Source organism: Stylophora pistillata, chromosome 2, assembly GCF_964205215.1.
Source record: "Stylophora pistillata chromosome 2, jaStyPist1.2, whole genome shotgun sequence".
NCBI classification, from domain to species: Eukaryota; Metazoa; Cnidaria; class Anthozoa; order Scleractinia; family Pocilloporidae; genus Stylophora; species Stylophora pistillata.
Genome location: NC_142520.1, coordinates 34,495,958 through 34,516,923, shown reverse-complemented (window position 1 = coordinate 34,516,923; position 20,966 = coordinate 34,495,958). Strand labels below are relative to the sequence as shown.

The 20,966-nt window shown below is 37.7% G+C and overlaps 1 protein-coding gene, 1 long non-coding RNA gene and 1 pseudogene across 4 annotated transcripts in view; 1 reads left to right on the top strand and 2 right to left on the bottom strand.

Annotated features, from left to right (window-relative positions):
* The first annotated feature begins 150 nt into the window (after positions 1-150).
* LOC111343327 (germinal-center associated nuclear protein) overlaps positions 151-20,966 on the top strand; it is a 44,001-nt gene continuing 23,185 nt past the window's right edge. For all 3 annotated transcript variants that reach the window (XM_088747153.1, XM_088747152.1, XM_088747151.1), the window contains exons 1-18: positions 151-290; positions 494-614; positions 1,777-2,067; positions 3,126-3,919; positions 5,193-5,298; positions 5,786-5,880; positions 6,000-6,069; positions 6,444-6,524; positions 6,828-6,901; positions 7,045-7,113; positions 9,602-9,667; positions 10,061-10,207; positions 10,860-10,921; positions 11,483-11,615; positions 12,258-12,334; positions 12,732-12,845; positions 13,296-13,344; positions 13,913-14,026. In XM_088747153.1, the coding sequence (XP_088603279.1) occupies positions 264-290; positions 494-614; positions 1,777-2,067; positions 3,126-3,919; positions 5,193-5,298; positions 5,786-5,880; positions 6,000-6,069; positions 6,444-6,524; positions 6,828-6,901; positions 7,045-7,113; positions 9,602-9,667; positions 10,061-10,207; positions 10,860-10,921; positions 11,483-11,615; positions 12,258-12,334; positions 12,732-12,845; positions 13,296-13,344; positions 13,913-14,026 (2,490 nt within the window). In that variant the 5' untranslated portion in view covers positions 151-263. The remainder of the gene's footprint in view (positions 291-493; positions 615-1,776; positions 2,068-3,125; positions 3,920-5,192; positions 5,299-5,785; positions 5,881-5,999; positions 6,070-6,443; positions 6,525-6,827; positions 6,902-7,044; positions 7,114-9,601; positions 9,668-10,060; positions 10,208-10,859; positions 10,922-11,482; positions 11,616-12,257; positions 12,335-12,731; positions 12,846-13,295; positions 13,345-13,912; positions 14,027-20,966) is intronic.
* Positions 405-8,634, bottom strand: LOC148739219 (uncharacterized). The gene is made up of 2 exons (XR_015996096.1): positions 8,507-8,634; positions 405-3,500 (listed from the first exon to the last, which is right to left on the bottom strand). It is a non-coding gene; the product is annotated as an uncharacterized LOC148739219 (long non-coding RNA).
* LOC148739218 (uncharacterized) lies at positions 16,348-20,289 on the bottom strand (annotated as a pseudogene).

Below are 20,966 nucleotides of genomic sequence, written 5' to 3'. Positions count from 1 at the left end.
GGGAGCAGAGCGTCTAAAGAAATTGTCTGCGAACCTTGTTTCGTTTCGTTTAATTTCGCAAATTACCGTAAGCCGTAAATAAGCCGTTACCATTCCAGTGGCGCCTTCATTCAAGAGAGTAATTAGGAAACGACCTTGTTGGGCAAATCTCGTCAATCTTAAATGTGTGATCGTACATGTAGATGGTTGACCTTAAAGCTTTCTAAGATATCAGGGGAATTCCTGGCACAGGAAATTGATTTTGGGAATTTCTTTCGTCAAGCATGTTGAGTCAGATTCGACAGAAGAAGGTGAGAAATGAAGATCGCTGAACGATCCAACAAACTCCATGTTCTCCCATAACTCTGCACCTTTGTGAAGCACATTTCTTAATACAGTTCGATGATGCTATCTACGGTGCGAGATCCTGCAACCATTTTTTTATGTTCAACTCTCCTCTTCTGGAAATGTTTAATGCTTTACCATCTTACTGAATGAAATGTACTTTTCATAGAAAAAAGAAGCTGTCCGTAGGCTTTCACAGGGCTCTGGAGCTGCTGGTTATCCTCACGATCATGGCTCTGCGTTATCATCACAAGCTCCTAGGCAGCCGCCTCAGTGGAGAAAATGTCTAGGTACAGAGAAGTAATTATTTACGCAAACTGCTTGTTTTGCTTCATAATACAAATTAAAGGTGCATATAAAGAAATAATATAGGTAAATATATATGCCGTATGTATAACTAATGGAAAGATTTCCGTATAACCTCATACCAATCAAAACAAAGCTGTAATCCGGAAAGTGATCTGTTGTTTTGCCTCTACCTTCTTTTATTCAAGAATTGTATTCATAATGAAGTATGGGTTTACACAGAAATCTTGCCTAACTAATTCTTTCAGTGAACCTCTTAGTGATTACTCTGCGAAAAATGATGGCAGTGTTTGATTTACTCAAATTAAAATGCTTCTTATAATTATGTCTTTCCTACCTAGACATGTGCCACTGTGTTTGTATTTGTAGAACCTTTGCAACTTGTCAATCACACATTCTATACACACACTATTTTCTTTTGATTTTCATTGAGATGTGCCAAAGCTAGTGGGTTATGTGGCATATGTCAAGTTAAGGATAAGATGTATGTGCTGCTAGTAACAATATTAGTAAATTTTATGCAAATGGTAATTTTTGATGAGAGAAGACAAGTACTTCAAGTGGAGTAATGAGTAATACTATCATTTGAAGACTTTTGGTTCCAGAGAAGTTGCAAAAATACCCATAGGCAGGGCTCAACACTAACTTTTCAACTTACTAGCCAAGTGGCTGGTGACAACTTAGATGTCACAACAATTTCAGTTTGTTTACTAGCTAAACTGGCCTGAGGAAATTGAAAACCCCCTAGCCACAACTGAATTCCTACTAGTCTGTGGCTAGTTGGCTATCATTAGCATCGAGCCCTGACAGGTGTAACCCATGCACCCCCTCTGGGTGGAGAGGATCTTCCTTTCAGACCTTTCCCCTGGATCTGCCTTTGCAGTTGACACAACCCTTCTTTAGAGTGAGGCAGTGCTACAGCTGCACATATAAATTCAGGTAAAAGATTCAGTCTGTATCAGGGCTGTAATCTTGCAGCACCCGGTAGCCCCTGGCACCTTACTTTTGCTCTTGAGTGACTCAGGAATCTTAGTTTTTTCTTAAAAAACATATGCTGGGCACCCTGGATTCATAGTTCCAGAGCACTGGGCTACCTTCAAATTTTTCCTAGTGCATAGCCTTGCTGTATTTAATTACCTTCTTTAGAACAACAAAAGACAAAAAAGCAGCATCCAGGTGCAGCAGGTCAAAGACCAGCTAGGAGAAGCTATGTTAGTCCACTTGACCGCAATCCTGTCACAAAAAGCGACTCTGAAGCAAAGCAGATCAAACATACCGAAACAGTGAAATTTGGTTTTGGTGCTACACCTGGTTCATTTGCGACTACAGCATCTCAGTCTACAATTGATAAACCTGAAATTTCTGCAGCATCCTCAGCCAAACCATTTTTTAGCGCTGGATTTCCTACATCAGCTTCATGTTTTCAACAAAATGCAGGTTAAGAATTAATTTAATATCTTTCCACTCTTTTATACTGTACTTTAGACAGGGATTCTGGCATTATGCGCGAAAAAAATCAGAATTGTGCGGGATTTTAAGGGAAGATTATGTGTGAAATTATGCACGATGACGTCATCGCTTAAAACCTAAAGTATAACTAATTTCACTTAGAAAACTCAGTTATTGTTTCTTTTTATAAAAAAATGGAATATTATGCATTATTAATAAATGACTCCTTCCAATTAAAGCAATAATATGGCCAAAACAGAAAGCAATTCTTGTAAACGTCCACCATCTTGGAAACTGCCAAACGCTGGAACCTAGGCTGAGCTTCATATTGGTTCCAGGCCCTCCTCTGACATTATTATTAACGCTTTGTTGCTTTTATAAAAACAAAATGGTTTTGTATCCATGTGGTTTTTTTGTTACATTAAAACGATACTTTGGTATTTTGTACGGCTGTAGAAAAAGGAGAAATACAATACTCAAGCCAGACACCAAGATAGGTAACATATATATTGATTTATTTGACAAATTATGTGGGATTATGCGGAGAATGGCCGATTATGTGGGTTCGCACCAGCGCATAAGGCTAGAATCCCTGTTTAGAGATAATTCAGAGATTGAGGGAGAGAATCCCATTCCATATATAGATACAAATTTGGAGTGAGTGTAATTTTGAAGAATACAAATTGACACTTGATTCACGTAGATTAATAGAGGTACTGACAGAAGTTAATTTTTGTAGTATTGTATTGGAATTTTTTGTGTGGATTGTGCACACCCTGCAAAATTTGAAAAAAAGAATTGTTTAATGCTACGTTGGGTTATAGATTTATTGAAATTGTAATTGTCTGCAGCAAGAGCTGGTCATGTGGAATATAAAAAAATGATCGTTGTACATTTGTTGTACAGCTTATAAAACTGGAACCTGGTTTTTATGGAAACCTTGATTTAGAGACTACATACTGTACATACATGTTAATGCAAATCTGTGTGATGAAATGTTTTAAGACTGATCTTTTTTCTCTGTATAATTACAATTCAATCTTTAGCAGAAGCTATTACCTCTATCACATCTACCACTGGTAGCGGTTTGGCAACAGGATTTGGCATCAGTCAAACTAATGCAAACGCTTTTGCAGCCTCACCAAGTTCATCTGGTGATGTTTGTGCAGTTGGCACTTTACCAGCACCATCATTTTTTGCACAATCACAAACTTCAAACCCTTTCTTCAGCTCAGGCTTTCAAATGAACAGTTCATTGACTTTGGATTCATCCACATCAAATGCCAGCTTGGGTGTACTTTCCAACCCTGTTTCGGCTGTCAAGGGGCAATCATCTGGTAACTTGTCATTCTGTGGTTTTAGAAATGTGGTACCTTCTCCTTTTACAAAAGTCTCATCAAGTAATGTTTTCGGTGCTAAAACTGAAAGTGAAACAGTGAAAAGCAGTGTTTCAACTTCTTTGACTTTTGGAAAATCAGCCACACCATCACTCCAGGTTAAATCCACTGCAGACTCAAAACCTCTATTTGCAGGAACATCACAGTCCACTTCAAATACATTTGGTGTTGCTAAGACAGTTAAACCACAGACAAGAATTTTTGGACATTCTTTAACAGCAGTGAAAGGACAACAGCTAGCAAAGGAAAACAAAGAGCAAGTTGCAGAAGATAAATTGCAAAATGTGGATATTTCCAATCTGACAACATTGGTTATCAAGGGCATTCCTGAATCTTACAACAAGAATGCAGTGTTGAAGAGATTCTATTCACGATTTGGAGAGGTTTCAAAGGTGCGGTGCAACATAGTCAAAAGGAGTGCAACTGTGACATTTAAAACTCATGTAAGTATAAGGTACAGTTTAAATCACAGAGTTGTAAAGAAGAACCAGTAGACAGCCAAATGACAAGCTACAATGAGTGGAAAAAGTGGTTGGCATACCTCCTCCCTTTAGTAGGTGATTGACAACTATGCAGTCTACATAATGAACAGAGATCATTTTATTCTGACTTCTCTGATAACTTCCTTAGAAGTCTTTTTCTTTCCTTACCCCCCCCCCCCCTCCTTCCAAAAAAAACTCAAGAAGTACACTGTAGTGGAGCCTGGGGGAAACTTTCCCACTTATTGTAGTCTGTGCTCTTTAGCTAGCTCCTTTAGTCTTAGTGCCAAATCAAGGTAAACAAGATGTACAGGTGCCAGTCCATTTAGCCAATTTCTCAATCATGTCCCATTTGTCTGTAGTAATTCTACAGTCACCATCTCAGACAGGAAATTATTTATTTAGCTTTGCCTAATTAGAATACAATTTGTACACAAAAGAATAATAAATTATTAGGCAGGGAGACCACTACAGCTCAACCAATTACAGCGAGTCCCTCGTTAATTATTTATATATTAAATAATACTTAATAGCTACATCAACCAGAATAAAAAGTGTTTCCAGTTTATTATTCACATCTTAAAACTTTTCTCAAACATATTTTACAAAATACTAGGAGTGGAATCATGACAAGTTGTTGAATGTTGAGGTATACAAATATTCACTTGATCATTTGGCTGTGCACAGCATTTTGAAACAGGAAACATTTTCTTTCCAAAACAATGCAAAACAAGGGAAGCTGACTGCATTGAATAACAGAGCCAAAAAGGTGCTAAAGACAAACCCTTATTTTGGCATGTAATGTGGAAACTGTGCTGAGGTTTGGCATGTGCATTGGCCATGTAACTTTGAGCTGTATTTTAGTTGTAATTGCTAGTCAAAAATTGTGCAACTATTGAAATACCTTTGAAGAAATTTGTACAGCAGTCACTTTCCAGCTTCAGAGAGCAATTGAGTGTGCACTGTGATTTAGCAGTAACAGGTTTAGGCATGTAAGTCAAATCCACATTCAAAACTTTCATACTTGTAGTAAAGATTCGTGCAAACTTTACATAGTGCATGAGACTTTCTAATGGAATGTTACCAGTTTCGCATGTAATCTGACAAAACAACATGGTTTTCTTTGATGGTGCTTTAATCAAAAACCAGCAACAGATGATTTTGCTTATTTCAACTAGAACTAAGAAATACATGGATAAATGACATAATATTATTTTCCTTTTTACTTAATCATCAGGAATCAGCAGAGTTGGCAAAGAAAAGAGGCAGAATTCTGAGGTCTGGTCTACTGCCTGTGATAATTTTTTGGAAGCTGCAACGAAGTCGCAGAAGGACAACATCAGGTACAGTGAACAGTCATGTGCAACCTGTGTCATTTTACAGACCTTCAGCTTGAATTTGTTGTTTTACTGTTACTGATGTCTGCACTGTATGATGCAGTATGGCTATTTGAACAAGTCTAAATATCTCCAAAGACAATATGTGAAATTTGTACTTGTACATGCAAGTGTTATGAGGGGAATGATATAGCCCTGGTCATGATTAGGAGCTGGTAGGGGGTGGAAACCTGCCACCTTTCAGACCATTTACTCTGGCTGCTTTCTAAATTATGATCAAACACAGAAAATAAGACTTTTTTTAAGTCAACAATAAGTTTACATGTAAAACCAGTAATATTATTAATATATGTGGATTTGTGGACATTGTTAACTTTTTTTTTTAATTGTACATAATAAAGGTAATACATAGGCATGTTTTTCATAATGTTAATGTTTTTATTACAAAATATCAATCAAAGAGGATATTGATGTAAATATTATCCATTGACAGAGAGTGAGCAGCAAACCCCACAGAGTCCAGATGTTTACATGTCACCTGACAAAAGATATTCCAGTTCGGAGAAAATTAAGAAGATTCTTACTCAGGTATTGTGTGGTAAATAAGTTTAATTGTATACAAGCTGTAGGTGTCATTTTGTAGTTAAAAAAAAATGTTGTTTAAGTTCATAAGCCATCAACATAAATCTGTTATTTCTGTAACATAGACTGCACCTTCAGAAAAACAAACTCAACAAAGAATCAAGACATTAGAAGTTCTGAGGGACATTGAAGAATGTACGTATTATCTAAAGTTAAACTGTGTACATCTACCCTGTACAATGCACTGTATGTCGATGTGCAATTCATCTCACTGCACCATGAATGGCATTACTGCAAGTCCCAGCTTAAGATAATCAGGTCATATTAAGATTGTATTTTGTCAACTTTTGATCAACCAATCACAATAAGATTCCAAACAGGTAAGCAAACCTCTCCACTACCATTTCATGTTGCGGTTCTGTTTGAGGTCTCTTATGTCTGATGAGATTTTCCATGAATATTTTTACTGTTCAGGGTTTTTTTTTGAATCAACAGATAACTATTAATGATGTTGATAGAGTACTCAGTACTTTTTCTGATTAATTAAGACTTGATGTTTTTTTTTACAGATTTGAAGTCAATTCCAGAAAGTGAGAGTGCAGGAGAAAAGCTTCAAGTTTTAGAGGAAATTGACAGAAAACTAAGAGTAGGTATGATTAGTAACAGCTACATGCTTTAACCCATATGTATGTGCTTAACTTGTCAGTTAGTCAATCATTTAAACATGTAAACAACAGACTGATTGATCAATCAGTCTGTCAATCAATTAATTTGTCAATCAATCTGCCAATCAATTAATCTGCCAATCAATTTATCTGCCAATCAATCTGTCAATCAATTAATCTGTCAATAAGTCACTGTCAATCAATAAATCAATTTGTCAATTTGTCAATCAACCTCATCACCAGTTGCAGCTAAATTTGTTTAATTTCCCTTCATTAATTTTCTTTCAGTGTTCAAAAGGTCATCTGACATAAGTTCTGCTAAAGCTGTGGTTGGAACTTGCAAGGACATGTGTCCTGAGAAGGTAAACCATTTGTACACTGTAATCTGCTCTCTTATACAGAGCTTGGGCTCGAGTCACATAGAGTGAGATGAGACAAAAATGTAGTGCTTGTCTCTTTCACAAATTATTTTCAACCTGAAAGCAGCTTATTTTGTATGTTTTAGGAAAGGTACATGAGAGAACATCAAAGAAGACTTAGCGTGTTTGAGGCTGTGTCTGGAACAGGCAGCTTTGTAAGTTCACATTCACTCTGTTTGTTATTTGTAAACAGGCTGAACCACAAATATTACTTTAAATTGCCTTATACCTTTGACACCAAAGAGGGATGAGTATCTACATGTAATTTCTCCTAACAATATCACCTCTGAATCAAATATTAAGGTCAGGAGAAGAAAGGAAATGATCACCAGCTGAAGGAACTCTTGATTGTTGAACAAATTCCCTCGGTCAACACCATAGTAAATTTTGAGAGAACAGTATGGAGAATATGCAGACTGGTGTTAGGGTGTTAAAGGGTTTTAGAATTTCTTTCTGGTAAGGATAAGAAGAGGAGACTTGCAAAATAATTTATTCCAAAAATGGTGCGAAAGATATCGAAAAATTATCTTAAAATCAGTTATTTCTGAGAATTTGTGTTGAAAAATAATGAGATGATAACAGTTGTGTTAATAACATTTCAAGATAAAAGGAAGAGGTCAAAGTCTTTTCAACTGATGAGAGTTTGTAAGATCGTTAATAACAAACAAACAAAACGGCGAGGAAAGATTTAAGGGCCACGAGTTTATCTGTGTTTTTACGACTGTCAAATGTAAGCCTCTTTAAACAAAGCCTGTATTTACTTACTTACGTTGTCTGAATTAGTGTCGGGGAAGAATCGATAGTAAAAGGGAAAATAAAGGTTTGATATACTCTCAGTAATGGCTTGATCACGTGAGACGCGGTGGTTAGTGCATTCAACTCCAGATCGAGTGGCCCGGGCTCAAGCCCTGGCTGGGAACATTGTGTTGTGTTCCTAGGCAAGATACTTTACTCTCACAGTAGCTCTCTTCTTCCAGGTGTTTAAATGGGTACCGGCAAATTTAATGCTAGGGGGTAACCCCGCGATGGACTCGCATCCCATTCAGGGGGGGGGGATACTCCTAGTCGCTTCCTGCTGTGGAAAGCGGAGTTAAACGCCGGCCTGATGGGTCACTTGGCTCGTAAACAGACTTTACCTTTCAATGGCTTGATCACTGATAAATATTGGGAAAATTATGGCATGTAAATTTCTGAGAATCACAGGGTAGCGTCGCCTAGCTGTGGAAAGATAGCTCGTACATAGAGCCCCAAAACGAACGCACAAGCACCACGTGTAACAATCCCGAGTGTTTCATTTTATAAGATACAAAAATGGAACGTAGCCAGGTAGCGATAAACAAGGTAGTTGTTGAATACTTGGTGTGATTGCGATAGCAAATGTGGTAGAATTATGTGGTTCGAACTAGAAGGTAGCAGAAAACGAAACGAAGCTAATCGATCGACTTACAAAGGATGACAGAGCACAATGATCTATTTTTTAAATCAACTGAACTAGTAATGAAGGAAACGATAAACTAAATTGAGCGTAAAACAATATAGGTAACTTACTTTGGTAGAGCTCCTAGCATACTTGAAACGCGCGGGTAGCGGAGTAGACAAAAACAATTCTACGGTAGCGGAGCGCACGACCTCTTCACAGCTATCGAAAATCGTTCTTTTTTTGTCGCAAGTCCGTAATATGAGCGAATGACTGACACAAATTGCATAACAATTTCACACCAATTACAGTAATCGACAAAAATAAACCGTGACGTAGATTAACATTAACTAAGCATAAAAATAGGCGGTTAAGCAAGAATCTAAGGTACAAAGGAAATAACTAAATGAGATACAGTGAATATATGAAGTTCATATATTTTGAACTGCGGTATTAGATACGTATGATGCACGATCCTCGCAGTAGATAGCGCTATTTATGCAATAGCGAAAAATCAGACCTGAAAAAAAATCAGGCCTGCACGGGACTCGAACCACTGACCTCTGCGATACTAGTGCAGCGCTCTACCAATTAAGCTAACAAGCCAACTGGGAGCAGGCCGTTAAGTTGATTCGTAATAAACCGTCAAAGTGATAAATGAGATACCGAGAATATATGAAGTTCATATATTTTTTTCATACGCATCTAATACCGCAGTTCAAAATATATGAACTTCATATATTCACTGTATCTCATTTATCACTTTCACGGGTTTATTACGAATCAACTTAACGGCCTACTCCCAGTTGGCTTGTTAGCTCAATTGGTAGAGCGCTGCACTAGTATTGCAGAGGTCAGCGGTTCGAGTCCCGTGCAGGCCTGATTTTTTCAGGTCTGATTTTTCGCTATTGCATAAATAGCGCTATCTACTGCGAGGATCGTGCATCATACGGAAATAACTAAAGTTTCAAAACTAACTTGGTATACATATAGGTTTCTCTTAAAAAATTTACCTATAGGCTGGATTCCAACGAAAAAACGATAAAGTTGTCGGAACGCGTTGTTGAAGCTTAGATAATATTCATCAAAAGTGTACAAACTTTGAATTCTGTTACATGTAGGAGGTTCTTAATTTCGTTTTTCAGCGTAAGCCTGCAATTGTCATTGATTGTAACTTGTCTGACTGACTGACAGATTGTTATTATTAATCTTGTTATGTACTAAAGGATGAAAATCCTCAAGTCGATCACACTTGTGCTGTTAAGGAATATGACAGATCTGCTGCTGATAAGGTAAAGTGTATCCTTTATTCCCTTTTTTGTATATTTGTTTTTATTTTTTTAAGTCAGTTTAGTATTTTTCTGGTATTATTAAGAGGGTTTAAACGGAAAAAATTGAAAAAAAAGTTTTTGTCTTGCACAAACCATTGACAAAAAGTTGTTGAAGAACAGTACTGATTAAATGTAAGTTCACAGTCTTAACTTGAAACTGGATCCTCTTTCAAGAATCGAGACGCTCGAAGAACTTGAGGCACTCGAGGAAGTGGATTCGAGGGACAAGAATCGAGGATGGAGTCTCAAGGGACTGTCAACTTGCATTTGAGCGGTATTGCACTTTGATTGTCCAACAAACGCGGCTTGTATGGAAGTCAGGCTTTGTTTACATATCATTTTCTTTTTGTTTAGGAAGAACCATTACCTCATGAGCTCCGCCCTGTACCAGTCCTTAGAATGACCATGGATTACTTGGCCACAAACATCATGAATCTGTGCGAAGGAAGGGAAGGAGAATGGTTTGATTTTCTCTGGAACAGAACGAGGGGAATCAGGAAGGTATTGTGGTAAAGTAAAAGAGTAGATTGACTTGAAAGTCAGGTTTTTAAAGTAAGTTTCATCTCCTAATTCACAACCTGCAAGGTGGCTGCCATGAGTGTCAGACCGCTGACCACTTAAAGGTTCATATGCCAGAGTCAACCCATTGTAACACTAGAGTGATAAATCTTTATAATGTTCCAGTCAATAATTTGAAACATGGCAGGTATGTACAAGTCACCGACCGTAAGATGGGGCCACTCCTGGCCTGTAAATCACTCATTGTTTGGCCTTGACATTGGAAAAACTGGCGTCGATATTTTCTCGCTCCTACTTTGAATTAAACGGATTTCAAAGACGGACATACAACGTTCAAGGACAATGCGATGATAATTTTGCACCAAACGGGGGCTGTATACATTATGCTTCTAATCCCTTTGACAGCGTGCGTAACCAAGCTTTTACGACCAATTTGCCGCCAAGGATATTCAAATTTACCGTGAACATCACAATTCTTTTGTAGTCTTCAGGATGATAGAGGAAGTTAAAAAAATTCGATTCTGTTTTGGTCTTTGTGTTGTATTCTAACGACTGACTTTGTTGAATAATCAGAAAGGTTTGCATGGTGGTTTTTTGCACAACTATACCGTTCATTTCCCTCTTTTTGTTTTAGGATATTACCCAACAGCACTTGTGTGACCCTGATTGCGTCGATCTTGTCGAGAAAACAGCCAGGTACTTTAACGTTTGTATTTAAATACCGTGATTTCTAGATCTGGATATTTGACGCTGAAATTTCTTGAAATGTTTGCTTTCCTGGGAACATTTTTTTTTTCAGTCTTTTACTTTATTTAGCAGATTTCGTGTCTCCCTTACACAATCATTATTTGAGAACGCATTTTTGATGAGTCTCTTTAAAAGAAAACCAAACTTGTGTCATCGGACAATCACATTAAAGCTACTGTAAATGCCTCAATGAGCCAATGGGAACTCAACATTCTGAGAATTAAGCTACCTCGAGTGCGAGAAAATGTGGATGGGCATGTTGCATTTGGTCTTGATTTTGCAGTAATGTTGCTGGGTCAGGCCAGGCTTCAAACCCAGGCCTCAAACCCAGACCTCCTGGTGTCCCATAGTACTGTGCTGTCATTTTGCTTGGACGATTAGAAGCGTATTGGTTGGAGTCTTGACTCATGTCGTTACAACTTCTGACTAACCATCCAACTGTATTTCATTCAAGATTGCGTGCGGGTTCTTTTTTCAACGATTTATGATTGTTTGAGTTTATTTTAACAGGTTTCATATATTTTGCGCACACTTTCTGTGTGAGGCAGACATGAATTCCTTTGATGCAAAAATCAATACTGAGAATTTGACCAAATGCCTGCAAACTTTGAAACAGTTTTACGGAGATCTCCTCATAGACAAGGTAAAGGAAACATTTTACTGTGATATTAAACACAAATTGAGAACTGCATATTCTAGAGGGGCGGTTTTGAAGAAACCGTTCAACTAGTAGTGTTGTTGGTTTGTATACGCTTCGCATGCAGTTCCAAAGAAATTTTCTTATTAGCTGAGATGCGCCATAGTTTCCTTATGCGACAAGATCAGTCTTGGGTTTAATGATTTGGATATATCAACAAAGTTGAAATGGTAAATTGGCCACCGTAACGATTACAAAAGCTGACGTTTCGAGCGTTAGCCCTTCGTCGGAGCTCCGACGAAGGGCTAACGTTCGAAACTTCAGCTTTTGTAATCGTTACGGTGGCCAATTTACCATTTCAACTTTGTTGATATATCGAAATTATTTCATTACCCCCACCGACGCAGCCCCTAACAGTTTCTTTAGAAAGTATCAGCCTTTAGTCTTGAGTTTAAGTACATTACGCACACCAGAACAGTACGATTCTGAGCTGTCCATCATCAAGAGCATATTCAAAATTGATAGAGAAGTGGTATGAAATAATTATCTGGAATAGCTTTGTTCATCTTTTTGATGTGTTTTCAATGTCTTTTTCTGCAACCAAATCTGTACGTGATGAATTTTACTATTCTGCTGGTTTCCTTTAAGGGAGTTACATGCCCGCAAGAAGCGGAGTTTAGAGCTTATGACATTTTGCTGAATTTGAATGAGGGAGACATTCTTGGGTAAGGTGTTACCTGGAGAGTTCTTATGGCGAGTATTGAGTATCATACGCCAATAAGAAATCTTTTCTTATTTTTTTTTTTTTGGAACTTTCATTTCGTGCAGCCTCTGGTGTACTTGTAAACCAGTATAAGTATCGCAACAGAGTGTAATACGACACAGTTTAACGCATTACAACGAGACACAGCCTAATGCAACGCAATGTTAACCCCTTTAATGCAGATACGATGCAGTGCAACAGCTTTACAACAACAACAGTGAAACGCAAGACAGCGCTGCGTAGCTCTTTTTGGTGCAACTGCATGTGCGCAACCGCAAATTCTGCGAGATTTCCCAAGAGATGACGAATATTTTAGACATGTTGCATTAGTGTATTTATTGATATTTCCTCTCCTTTAGGAAGGTGATGACATTCCGAAGTGAGGTTCAACAGTCACCTGAAGTGAGATTTGCTATGGCCGTTTACCATGCTCTGAATAACAACAACTTTGTCAGATTCTTTCGTCTTCTCAGGTATGTAAATCCTTTATTTACGTTCTACTCACATGGACTTAAAGGAGAAATGCTTTTATCTGAAAATTTTCCGTACTTGAAGTGTACCCCGGTTTCTCAAACTTTTTTTTAAACGTACTGGGGTGCCTGTTGGAATGTGCATGCTATCATTTATCGAAGATTACGTCACATCCTTACGTGATCACTCGACCAGTTACATTATTTTTCCCTGGCACTGAAGAATAGGAGTGTGATTCACCAACTGCATTATCTCAAACATCCGTTGATGCTTTTATCACCCCAGACCTTTGAGGGTGCGAGATACAGACTGAGATCGAACGCCCTAAAATAGACTTTGATTTAATTATCAAAGATAAAGCTGAGAATTCCCTTGACACCTAAAATTGGTAAACAAATATACAAACCAAAGTAGTCTTTTTTTTTACGAGAGCATGTCTCTTTTTCTTATAGAAATGCAAATTATCTCAGCGCTTGCCTACTGCACCGATACTTCACACAGGTATAATTTCATAAAGACGATGTTCTATTTTCCTGTCACATTTCCGTACACCACGCTAGACTTGCAGGATTTCAATGTTACTCATTGGGCAGTTAGCACCTGTAGGTATGAGTTGGAAATTTAGTCTGCTCACTCACTTCATCTTTGATGTTTATGTGTGTTTACCTGTCGGCTTTACTTCCCTCTACGTTAATTTTTTTTTTACCTAAAATATTGGGGGAGGGGGGGCTCGTTCCCCTCCCCCCTCCCCCTAGACCTGCCACTACAACTTTCCACTGATGAAAGCTGAATAAACATATGCCTATTTACACCTCGTCAGCAGAAAGGGCTGCTAATTAGTGAGCATATAAAAAGACCTCTTTTTGCAAGGATTGGATCACCCCTGATGACGATGAAAAGTTAGCTGATGAAACGTTAGGTCTATGAATTATAATACCCTGGTTACATTCATTAAATTCCCAAACTAGAGTAGCATCAAACCATGTCTGATTGTCCACATGATTGCCTAGTGAACTTTAATTTATCAGAGTGTATATAGAGTATAGAGAGTATATACCATTTATTTCAGGTTCGCAGCAAAGCTGTTCAGACGTTAAACCACTCACTGAGTGTCCGAAACAGAATCACATTTTTCCAGTTCAAAGAACTTGTAGACATTTTGGCATTTGAGAATGAGTCTGAGGTAACGCAATTTTTGAGGAAAATAATTAGTTTTTCTTTCTTTCTTTCTTTCTTTAGATTCATCAGCGAGTGTTTGCTACGCGTTTTCTCTATGGCTATTTAAAATAAGCAAAAGTTTTGTTTAAAAGTATTTAACAATACTAAGCAAAAGAATATTGCTTTTTAGCTCTCTTCTATGCAAAACCAACGTTATTAAAGTTTAACTTTTGCTAGCATTTCGTCACTGAAAAGTCAGAAGGTAGCAAATACCCAAATCTAGGTACATCAGTCCTTCTTTTTATAAAATTCAAAACCTTTGCAAGATATCAGAAGTCTTCTAAATGTTCTTCTTTGCCGTAAAGGCCTTCTAAGTTCTGCCTTTTTTAAATTTTCTCTGTGAAGACTATTTTCAGCAAAAAGTGCGCTTCTAGGTATGTAGGTGTACAAGACATGAAACTTTGCAACCCAAACATTTCTGAAGTGCGTTTTTTGCATTATTTCACTTTTAGTTTATTCTGACACCATAATTTTCGCATGTATGGCTGACCCATTTTTTTCTTTGGAATTAACAAAGCGTTTACAATTTTACGAAAGAAATTCTACATGTAGCAAATACCCATTTTAGGTAGCCAACAACCCACTTCTAAGTAGCAAATACCCACTTTGCCAAAAATATGGCACATTTTTGCTTATAAAACTTGATTAAAGCGGAATTCTAGTAATTAGTTTGCATAGATCAAAAAAGCCATGTGAAAGCGAACATGGAAAATAGTTGAAACACTTTTAAAAACTGTTATTATTTGCATAAAAGCACCAGTACGATGACTTAGCGACATTAACTTAAAAAAAAAAAACAAAAAAAAACATGCAGAGCAATATTGACAGTCAATATCATATCCCTGCCTGATGTACTAATTCAATTTACAAAATAGAGCTTTTTTAGACAATTTTTTGCTGATAACGTGGAAATTGGGTTAGGGTTTTAGGGTTAGGGTAAGGATTAGGAGCAAAACTCTACATCTGGCAATTTCCCATTTTATGTAGGTTATCACATACGAGGAAAAATTACTGAGTGTCGATTGGCTGAGGTAGAGGGTCTTTTTTTCTTAATTACAAGGAGACTTTTGGTAATCAAGGGGGCATGATTACTTGATCCTCATTGGTTTAAAGTTGCTTAGCAACGAGGTTCTTGCTAAGATCTGTTGCCAATGAAAATTTTCTGCAACAATGGCTTCCCGTTTTGTTGAAGCCGACAAAGAGTTTATTGAGGAACTAAAAGACACAAGTGAGCACAAAAATATCAAAAAAAAACTACGGACTACTGGACTAACATTTTCCAACAATGGACAAGACGAGAGGAAAAAATGAGCAATGTCGCGGCATTGTACTGGCTTCCTAATAGGATAACTTCACGCGTGAATGGGATTCCCGCGATAATTTTGCCCTTTATATGATAAACAAGTAATTGCAAGTGCCCTCGGGCAGTTAAGGATTAATTTCAGTTGTATTTTGAAAGTTTGAAAATGCGCGTGAAATTAATGGTTAATTGCCCTCTGGCCCATGCGATTACATATACATATTCCTATTGACAGCTCGCATACAAGTTTGAGCGTGCGTGTTGATCCTCCTTAAAGCTCTATGACAATGGCGATTTTAGCCGCAATTTCAATGACGGTTTGTGAGGTTTAAAAAGCAATATAAATATTTTCAAAAGCAAGTGGATATTAGTCAAAGGTTAATGGGCATAATAGAAAGACAACAATAGATAAAGTATTAAGTATTCTATTGTTATCTCTGCATTGGATCATTTAGAATAAAACATTACAATTTAGGAAGGGGGTTATGCGATATCGCTCTATCATGACGACAAAAATTGCACTAGAGTTAACTTAAAAACATGAAAAAATATTTAACTGCAAACATGTAATTGTTCAATAGACACAAAAGGAAACAACGAAATTAGTGGTTAATAAAGTGTATTAATCTAATATGTATTTCACGGGCTTAGTGACTTCACCCAAAACTTTTTGAAAACGTCATGAAACTTCCACAAAATCTCAACTGGAACCCTACTTAAAAAGACAATATATTGCAGGTTCATGACAACGAGTCTCACAATAAACTCTTTTAATTCCAGATATAAGCTTTATCACTTACAGCTAAGTTTTTAAATGACAAATTTTACTTTATGAAAACTTCAACTTTATAACAGTTCGTAACAAGACCAAGACAAGTTAAATCTTTTTCATAGAATTCGATGTTCTACACACATCAGTCACCAAGACAAATTCTATGACTCTTAAAGCCGATTTCCACGATGCGATTGTAGTATGTGACTTGATGCATGCGACCCGAATCCTACCATATAAACGGTAATTCAACAGGTCGTACACGACCCTACGACTTGTCGTTCGAACCTTCACACAAAAAGAAATCGCATTGTGTAAATCGGCCTTTAAGGGAATATTGACTTACTTGGCATAAAACGATTAACCATAAAATTATTGGCCATCGGTTAAAGAAAATAACATTAACAATATAGGACTCACTTATGTTGTGACCCTGAATACATAAAGAAACCAAATGATCAATGTCAACTAATGTTCAAATGTAATGCAGGAGCCACAAGATCAAACTACTACTTTCTCTTCATCTTTTGACGTTTGACTTTTCGTACCTTGTCCGCCAAACGTTTTTGCTTGAAAAGAAGTTCTTCATCGTCGGTTTTGAAGACCAACCCGATCTTCCATGCTTTCTCATCATCCATCACCCGTTCCCAAACGACCTCTCTTTTTACTGCATTGTTTTCGATCATATCCTGCGTTAACGATATGAGATGGTCTGTTTGTTCATAGATGAACTCAGTCCATGATGACTTTGTAGATTCTGATGCGATGGATGGAGCTCTTGAAGACATAAACCATTCGATCTTCTGTTCAGGAGACTGAACTTCAATTGGTGGTTCTAAGTTTTTGGTAAATTCTGATCGAAGCCTTTTCACTTTCAACACAATTGCCTTCATGGAGTGTGTTTCCAACAGGTTGGAAGCACCAAGTGTATCTCTGACGATGTTTTCTGTTATGTTGCCAGTCTCAATGTCAGACTTGAATAAATCTTGAACTTTGAGGTCTCTTCCTCGGTCCACTCGACATGAGTTTCTGACACCTAAAAGAAATCAAAATTTGTATGTCAATTGTTATTCAAGTTACTAGGATTGATATGCATTATAAGAGTATTTACCTCTGTCTTTGCGTAGTTCATGGTGATAAATTTTCTGACTACACGACCCCCAATATCTGTTTCTCTAACTTTGTCATTGATGCGATAATATTGAGCTTGTGTTTGAGGTTTGTGCTGTGCAAGGGCAGCCAGTTGTTCTTGATCTTCAGGCAAATGGACATGCACTCCTGATGCCAGAGATTTTCTTATCAAGGTTGCGGAGATGCGACCGTGAAACTTCACACCCTCCCTTTGAAATGAACAAGTCAGACACGTAGATACTTGCGATGAAGTGAGTTTAACGCCATTGGTTGAAACGAACATGCTATCTGTGGCATCTTTGACATACTTAGGCCTCACCCGTGAGATATACGTGTTCACCAGATTGTAAACATCAGCATAAAACCATACAATGGCTGCCCCATAAACACCTCCTGTCTTGTGATTCTTAAGTGATACGCAGTATCTCTCTCCATCTTCTTCCCCAGTGTACAGTTTAGCATCTTTGAATTCCTCCACTGTTATATTTGCTGCAATACCACTTCTCCCGGAGTTGTCAATTCTCAATCTTGTCATTAACCAATCCCTTACTTCACAAAAGGTCTGATCGTTGACCAGCACAGGTTCTCCACAATCTTTGCTTTTCTCCATAGCTTTTCCAAGCGCTTTAATTGTGGTTATTCGCTGTTGTCCATTTGACACTTTATATAGATCTTTGCTGGAAAGGAGTTTTGTAAAGTCCATGTCATGTTTCTCTAATTTCCTTTTCAGCACCTTCTTTATTTGAGCAGATGACCACGAAGTTAAAAGATATCTCTTTACATGAAGTGTGTCTAATCTTTCTCTTTCTCTTCTTGCACAAGGAATTTAAGGAATAGCCTAAGGCTCATTAGGTATGATCTAATGGTTCCAGGTTGATACTTGTCATTTGTCATTCCTTGTCATTCCTCAACATTACCACTCCGTCATGCCCTTCGACAGTAACAAGATCTATTTCATTTGCTGCTTGAGGGAAATCTTCTGAAAGAACTTTCATGATGCGTTTTACCAGTGACTTGTACTGACCAGCCACTTTTGCGCAGCGATATCCCCCGTCTACGTCTATCAACGAGGAATGAAACTCGTTAAGCAGTGGTCTGTCATCACTTCTATCATTGTCTTCAAAACTGACATCATCTTCTATCTCTTCAAGACAGTCGTCATTATCATCATCATTGCTATCGTATACTGATGATTCATCATCATTCATAACTTCCCTAGGCACTTTACCTTGTGAAAGATTGCTTTGGGAGTCAGCATTACCAGCGTTCTTTATTCTTTCAAAAACAACATCAAACACGCTCTTCCAATCTGGCTCTGGACGAAGAAAATCTAGATTATCTACGTTGTCCACGAGATCAGTTAAAATGTCATCCCTTTCTTGCAACGAGCAGTCATCTGACAAGCTTCCAGTGCTACACTCTGATTCGGAATCCAGGGAAGGGTGATAGTTTGGGTCTAAACCTTCCTCATCTTCACTGTCGGAGATAACTATTTCCATGGATTTGGTATTGCCAGCCTTCACAGGTGGTTGAGGTGGTTGGATTACCCGGTCAGCATTTTTGCGGTTGTTAAACTCTTCAGATAGCTCGGCATCGCTTTCATACTGGTAGGACATCATAGACACTAACTGTTTAAAGCTTCGCTTCTTGCCCTCCTCATTTCTTTTCCACATGTTATCCACAAGTTGATCATACTCCAAATTGCTGTCATGGTCATCATGTGTATCTCCTACCTTGGATTCCACTTGATCCATTACTTTTTCATACTCCAAATTACTATCATGATCATTGCGTGTATCTCCCCTTTCTTCATTATGTAGCTTGCGTTCCACTTCATCAACTTGCTGATCATACTCCAATTCGCTGTCATCACCATTGTAGGTCTCTCTAACCTTTGATTCACTACTTTCTTCATTATATAGCTTGTGCTCCTCTGCTTTACTATTGGAGGAAGTCGGTGTGGGGTGCCAAGGGTTACTCACGTTTCTGTTGATAGTTGCTTCTCCTTCAGGATTTTCCAATAATTAATCATCCGAGTCATTTCCAATCTCTTCCCTAGCTTCGATTCTATTCACCAAACTAGGCTCATTTTCCTTGTCACCCTTGTAAAATTTCACTCTTTTTGTGGCCTATCCACGTACAGGTGATTTTGCTTCGATTTTTCTCTTAAAATGATGAAAAAATAATAAAATAATCAACAGTTTTTGACGTGGAGAAACACTTAGCTAGAAGCTAGTTTACAGGTTTTTCACCAAACAACTGAAACAAATAAATCAAATTGAAAATAACATTATTAAAATCCCAACTGGCCAAAGGCAAACCAGTTGGCTATATTACAAGCATGGCCGAGGATTTGAAACCGTGAAACCTCATACCTACCGTGAAACAAATCCAGGTAGTGGCCAGGGCGGGACTTGAACCCGGGAGCAGCGGATCGCAAGTCCGACACGCTGACCACTCGACCACGCTGCCTTCTCTTTTTAGGACCATCTTTGGTTGTGGTACTCTTTGCTTTGGATTTCTTTCTCTGGGCAATGTGATCTCGTACCTCGTGAAGCCCAATTCTCAGAGCAGATTTAAACGCATCTAAGTATTGGTTTGAGTTGGGATTAAGCTTGTGGATATTTGCCTGTAAATGATGATGAAGTTGAAAGACACCTTTCTTTGAGTGCTTGCATGGAGATAACGGACAAAACTTTATCTTCCTATGAGGCGCTTTCTTGTTTCCATTTATATAATTATACATCTACCTGACGGAAAATCTTATTCACTTTTTGTACATCCTTCTGATGACGGGATAAATTTATTACTGACTTCCCACATCTCGAACACACTTTAGACTCCCTAGACTTTTTGCTTATTTCAGAACCCTCCATGGTTACTATAATACAAACAAATAGAAACAGATCTCAATGATAGAATTGACAGTGATTAACACAGCATAACAGATGATTAGAATGATTTGACAGTGGTCAACACAGCACAACAGATGTTTAGAATGATTTGACAGTGATTAACACAGCATAACAGTTGATTAGAATGATTTGACAGTGATCAACACAGCATAACAGATGATTAGAATGATTTGACAGTGATCAACACAGCATAGCAGATGTTTAGAATGATTTGACAGTGATCAACACAGCATAACAGATGATTAGAATGATTTGACAGTGATCAACACAGCATAACAGATGATTAGAATGATTTGACAGTGATCAACACAGCATAACAGATGATTAGAATGATTTGACAGTGATCAACACAGCATAAGAGATGATTACAATGATTTGAGAGGGATTGAAATAGCATAAGAGATGATCACAATAAATAATAGCATCGAAAATAACTTTCCCAAAGTCCTGAAAGATCGATCGATGTTTTGTTGCTATCAAGGGAATTTCTTTTTATAAAAAGCAATTTTATTTTTTAAGTAAGAGCTTTCACCCACTTCATTGTTAGAACAAAGCAGAAAAAATGCATTCTAGGATTTAGTGGAAACGTTTTCTTGGCGTCTCTGTGAATGCTTGTTTCAGCAGAAATTAGTTTGCTCGTTGAGCAAATTTGCTTGTCATAATTATAGCATTTAAGAGTTTATTCTAAGGAAGCGATCAGATGTTAAAAAATGCTGTTCTTGTGAGGGAGTGTATGTTAAAAGTCATTTGCTTTTATCACCTGAGTTGATACAGATAATGTCAATTG